This window comes from Centrocercus urophasianus, unplaced genomic scaffold (assembly GCF_019232065.1).
Source record: "Centrocercus urophasianus isolate 14NV4802_14NV808 unplaced genomic scaffold, USGS_Curo_1.0 seq_21, whole genome shotgun sequence".
Lineage (NCBI taxonomy): Eukaryota > Metazoa > Chordata > Aves > Galliformes > Phasianidae > Centrocercus > Centrocercus urophasianus.
In genome coordinates, this window is record NW_024884767.1 from 891,603 (window position 1) to 897,891 (window position 6,289).

At 40.7% G+C, this 6,289-nt stretch overlaps 1 protein-coding gene across 1 annotated transcript in view; it reads right to left on the bottom strand.

The window, feature by feature from the left end:
• Nucleotides 1-5,987, bottom strand: part of LOC122162456 — a 24,050-nt gene extending 18,063 nt beyond the window's left edge. The window contains exon 1 of the mRNA XM_042822757.1: nt 5,928-5,987. Coding sequence (XP_042678691.1) covers nt 5,928-5,987 — 60 coding nt within the window. The remainder of the gene's footprint in view (nt 1-5,927) is intronic.
• Between the last annotated feature and the right edge of the window lie 302 nt (nt 5,988-6,289).

Sequence of the window (6,289 nt, forward strand, 5' to 3'; positions counted from 1 at the left end):
AAAAAAAAAAAAGAGAGGGTAAGGCAATAGTTTGGAGCAGCTCAGTGAGAGCTCAGTGTGAAAACCTTCACTGAGTGAGGCAGGCAGACATTGGAGGAGGAAGTTGATTGCCTTGAGGTCTGGTGCACCACACCTATGAAGAAAGATTGAGGGAGCTGGCCCTTGTTCAGCCTGAAGAGAAGGCTTGAAGAAGACAGCATTACAGCCTACTAGTACTTAAAGGGAGATTATCAACAGGAGGGAGGCCAACTTTTTACATGATCTATAGTGATAGGACAAGGCAGAATGGTTTTAACCTAATAGAGGGAGACTTAGATTAGACATTAGGAGGAAATTCTCTAATCAAGGAGCAGTGAGGCCCTGGCACAGCTTCCCAGCAAGCTGTGGGTGCCCCATCCCTGGAAATGCTCCAGGTCAGGTTGGAAGGGGCCCCAGGCAGCCTCATCTGGGGGGTTGCAGTCAGCCTATGGTAGGAGGTTGGGACTGAGTGGGTTTTGAGTTCCCTTCCATCCCAAAATATTCTGTGATTCTACAACACTTTAATTAGCCATGGACTCTGCAATGAATGCACACTGGAGATCTGATTCCCAAACCTATTTTTCATCATTGCCAGCCAGAGATTCACTATTATGTTTGAAGTCAGAACTTAACAATTCAGAAACAAGGATTCAATAGCCTGTTGCATAAAAAGATTAAATGCTTTTCCTTGCTATAAGAAATATTGTTTTCATTTGTGATTGTCAGTAGGAAAACTTAAGGGGTTATACTCTTCAATGATTTAAACTATGTAAACACATTGACTCCTGTGAAATTGCACTTAGTGTAAATGCCAGATGTATATTTTAAGCTGATTTTAGCTCACATTAGGGTGACCCAGCAGGAAACCACCTGCAGTTTGCATTAATGTCCCTGGCCCTCTCTAAGCTGATTTAGCAATTCACATATATAATTTGCATGCACTTGGAGAAAAAAAAAGTTTGCTTAATGATGTATACAAGCACACAAACAAAGGAATAGCTAAAAAATAAATGGCCTGTGTAAGACTTAAAACCTTGCAAAGAGTCAAAACATGATGGATACTGGAAGCTACAAATGTGATCGCAGCATGATATCAGCTAAGTGCAATGAGCGTAGAGCACATACAATGCATCATTAGAAATTCAAGTCAGTGCATGCAGGGTAATTTTCCCATTTACACTGCACCTAATGCATCTGTAGAGGGTAATTAAATACATATGTAGGGCTTACTGGGTTTTTGCTTTTTACTTATTTTTATATTTTATCAGCAAGTTCATTGCTGCTTTAGGGAGGATCAATCAAGGAGAGTTTTAGCTGATGGGTGTTGTCCACAGTGTTGCACTGATTGATTTTATTTTTGGTCTTACAGCTCTATAATGTATTTCAAGGTGTTTCATTTATGTTTCTATGCATTTGATCTTGTTAGTGATTTAGCTGAGGAATGGGAGTATCAGGTTACTGAAGTTCAGTATTAGCACATCTTTCTGCCAATCTGTGGGAACAAAACAAAACAACATAACAACAAAAGAAAAGGAGGAATGGTAGCTCACTGCAAGGTATACTTTGAAAGAAGAAAACAGAGCTAATATGTGGCTGGTTTGTTATATCTTAATATTTTGGAATTGCAATCCAGTAAACATTCAGCCTAAAGTCAGGTCTCCATAGGCTGGTGCCATTTATCAGGGAAAGCTTTTGTGTGCTTCGTAAGTGCTGGCAGAATTATACTATGTGTAAAGGTGTAAGCCACAAGACAAGTGATAATGTGAAATGCTACTATATTTTGATTTACAATTCCTTTATGTTCCATTATACAGTCATCCATGTATGATGAGAAAAACTGGCGAACAACTGAGTATGCTAGTACTGTAGAATACATTCAGTAAATTTTAAGAAAAGGCTTAATTAAAATTCAGTGATAATCTGTGTTTAAATGGAATTTATTCTTTCAAAGAAGCTATATTTTAAATTGTCAACTTCAAGACGATGTTCAAATAGTACTGAGATAAATATATTTTACTACCAGCAAAAGCTGTGTATCGTATATATTTATACCTTCACTCATCTTCCTTGGCTGCTTCCCTAATAGGTAATTGACAAATAATGAAGGTTTATGCTGGGCTATTTGATATTATTTTCTTACTATTCTTTAAGTGAGACACTAGACTAAGATTTCTGCACGCATATGAGTCATCTACAGCTTTATTGAGGCCTACTGAAAGAAAAGCAGTGAGAGTTCTGTTATTTGTTAATCAGTATTGACTAGATGTTGACTTCTTTTTTTTAAAGATTTTGCCTTCTCTCCCTCTACTTGCGTCTTGTTTTGTTTGTGAAAAGAAGTATACATTTTTGCCAAGTTCTTTAGAAAATTAAAGCTGAACACCTGCCCTCTATCCTACTCAGGTTAGCTTCACATCAGTTTTCCTGATTCTTTAAGGCTTCGCTTTTTGTGTGTGTGCGTGTCATTAACTGGCAAATTGCTACGAGTGTAAAAGTTGCCATAAAGCACACTTAAGATTAAGCTCATTGTCATCTGTCTCCAGGTTGATTGGTTGCTTACAAATGCAGCCTTTAGTCTTTCTGGTTTGACAGAAAAGCACCTTAAATGTAAAATAAAGGATGTGTGACACTAAAATCTTTCCTTCATGAAAAGATATCAGATAATCCATAAGGGAAAAGACTTCTTTGAAACCACAGTGCTCACTGACAGAAAATGAGGCAAAAGCAAACAAAAGACATGGGAAAAAGCAAGTAATTGAACAACTGCATAAGGCCCATGGCACCAGTGAATTCTCCTATATTCCGTCTTCAGCACCTCATCTCTGGATGACAAAATTCAAGAAAGTCAGGACAAAGACTTTACTGTGCTTAGAAGAAACCCCGTGTATTATTTTGTTACAGTGTTCAGAAAAGCAGTACAGGAGAAAGCAAGGAGAGGACTTGCCTTTCTGATTGCAGCCACCACCAGCACCACTGGTAGAGCACTGATGAGAGGGAAATCTCTGCTCACTATGGTGGAGACTACAATAAGAAAGGAAAGAAGAAAGCATGAATTTCTTAGATAAAATACAGAAAAGACAGTAAGTTAGACCTTGGCAATGAGAATCACAGTGTTTTCTTGTTCTTCAAAAACTAAAGGATTTTCTCTCCAGAATTTTACCTGAAGCAAGGATTAAATTTTAAGTATTTTATCTTCTTTCGAAGAGAAAGTCCTGAAATGCAGAAATATTTATTATGCGATTTGAGACTCATGGGGATGGCAGTAGTTTAGAAAAGAAAATAAATCATCTTAAATGTTCTGACATAAATAATCAAGAGTTATTATTCTCTTCTAATAGAGAAAAAACTAACTTAAAAATATATTTCAAAAACATATTTCTTGGGGAAAACCTTTCAGCGAGTAATTGCCACAGTTCTATGTTCATTTTCAAGTCAAATCTGCACTTTAATTAAGCTCACCAGCTCATAAGCACTCCAGATATTTCCTTTCATTAACGCACTTGAATTTTAAGGGTAGGACACTACAACCTCTACTCAACTAATGAGTGCATATCTATGTGAACAATTACATTGTCTTCAGATGACTGTCACAAAAAGACCTGTGGAAAGAAGTGATGGACAGGCAATCTACATAAGTGAAGAGAATCATAGAATGATTTTAGAAGGAACATCAAATACCATTCAGTTTCATCCCCTCCCTGCCTTGGGCAGGGAAACCTCCTGCTAGACCAGGTTGCCCTGTGCCCCATCCAAGCTGACCTGGAACACCTCCTCAACTTTAGTGGGCAGCTTTTCCCAGTGCCCCACCAGCCTCTCCGGAATTTCCTTCTTATACCTAATCTAATGTATTGGTTTCAGTTTAAAGCCCTTATGCCCAGTCCTGCCAGTACAATCCGAGGTAAAGCTTCCTTCTCCAGCTTTTCTGTAGGCTCAGTTATGTACTGAAGTTCACAATGTGGTCTCCCCACACCCCTCTCTTCTGCAGACTGAAAAAATTCACTCCAACAGCCTTTCCTTCTCAGAAACGTACTCCAACCTTCTGTTCATCTTCTTGCCCATCCTCTTCACCTGCTCCGATAGTTCCACATCTTTCTTGTGTTGGCCCCAGTAATGGATGGTGTACTCCAAATGGACCCTCACGAGGGCAGAGTGGAGGGGAACAATCACTTCTCCGGAACTGTCAGAAACACTTCTTTCGATACATAGATTATATCACATTGTTTTCTTCTTACTTTGGTACATAAGGGCAGGTAGTTCAGTTGATTCATAGTGATAGCTGCAAAGGTATATAAAAATCCTGGAGTGAATTACAGTCAAAACCTTTTTTCCTCATCTCAGGTCTTAAGGCATCCCAGTGACAACAAGAAGGGCTCCTCCTTCAGCTGTCTTCTATTTAACATCTTTATGAACAATCTTGATGAGGGGGTTGAGTGCACTCTCAATAAGTTTGCAGATGATACCAAGTTGGGAGGGAGTGTTGATCTGCCTGAGGGGAGAAAGGCACTACAGAGGGACCTGGATGGACTGGATTGATGGGCCAAGGTTAATTGTATGAGTTTCAGTAGGGTCAAGTGTCAGGTCCTGCATTTTGGTCACAACTACCCCAGGCAACCCTACAGGCTTGGGGAGGAGTGGCTGGAAAGCTGCCGGATGGAAAGGAAAAGAACCTTGGTGGACTGATGGACAGCCAGCTGAATATGAGCCAGCAGTGTGCCCAGGTGGCCAAGAAGGCCAGTGGCATCCTGGTTTGTATCAGGAATGGTGTGAGTAGGACTATGGAAGTCATTCTGCCCATGTACTCAGGATTGGTGAGGCCTCACCTCGAGTACTGTGTTCAGTTTTGGGCACCTCAGTACAGAAAGGACACTGAGGTGCTGCAGCAGATCAAAGGAAGGGCAAGAAGGCTTGTGGAAGACTTGGAAAATATGCCTTGCAAGGAGAGACTGAAGGAACTGGGGCTGTTTAGTCTGGGGAAGAGAAGGCTGAGGGGAGACCTTATTGCTCTCTTCCAATACATGAAAGTTAGTTGCAGCGAGAGCGGGGTTGGTCTCTTCTCACTGATGACAGGTGGCAGGATGAGGGGAAATGGCCTCAAGTTATGCCTGGCGAGGTTTAGATTGGATATCAGGAAAAACTTTACAGAAAGGGTGTTAAGCACTGGAATAGGCTCCCCAGGGAGATGGTTGAGTTATCATCCCTGAATGTGTTTAGAAACTGTTTGTTTGGATGTGGTGCTCAGGGACATGATTTAGCAGAGGGTTGTTAGAGTTAGGGTAGTATGGTTAGGCTGTGGATGGATTTGATGATCTTTAAGGTCTTTTCTAACCTGAGCAGTTCTATGATTCTATAATTCTATCAGAGACATTTTTTCATCAAAGTGATATTTGCAAAGAGATGCATGTGATAACAAAGATTTTGTGGAATGTTTGTCTAGCCATAAAAGGGTAACCTACTTCTGTCCAACAGTCTCACAAAAAAACTTAAACAGCCATAGTGCTCTGACTGACAGCACTTAGAACTGTGTGAAAAGCAGCTAGTGCTGTGTGAAAGATTGGAAACTTAGCAAGCTGTTGGAAATAACTTAGAAGAGCAGTCAGGTTCTCTCCTGTACAATAATCAACATGGTGAGTAGGGATGTAGATTAAAATACAGATGTAGATAAAGATACACTTCCCAATGATGAATCACAGAATCACAGAACTGTAGGGGTTGGAAGGGGCCTCCAGAGATCATCGAGTCCAACCCCCCTGCCAAAGCAGGTTCCCTACAGCAGGTCGCGCAGGTAGGCATCCAGGCAGGTCTTGAACATCTCCAGAGAAGGAGAATCACACCTGGGAAGATCAGTCATTAATGCAGAGGAGAGACTGGGACTCAGCAGCTCTGGTTCTGCTGTTGTTTTCACCACCACTTGCCTTATAACTTCCAAGTTTTGCTTCGATTTTATGTCCTTCTGCAGTCTGCTCCAACTTCATCCCAGCTATCTCTTCCACAGCAGCCCTGTGGAGCCCATATGCTTGTGTTGGTTCTGGATGAAGTCAGACAAAAAAAAAGGCTTGCAAATACAATGCTTCTGTACATGAATATACTGTTCACTTGAACATTTTTTTCTTCTAGAAAGGTTGATGCTAGCATTTTTCTTTTTTGGAGAGACAAGATAACCAATCCCAAAACCTTTGCTCTGATGGAATTCCTTTCAAGCAGAGGATAACCTGTCTGGTAAGCAGGAAAACTTTCCAAATGTGCATGGCATGCTTCTAACAGAAAGCAGGTAACA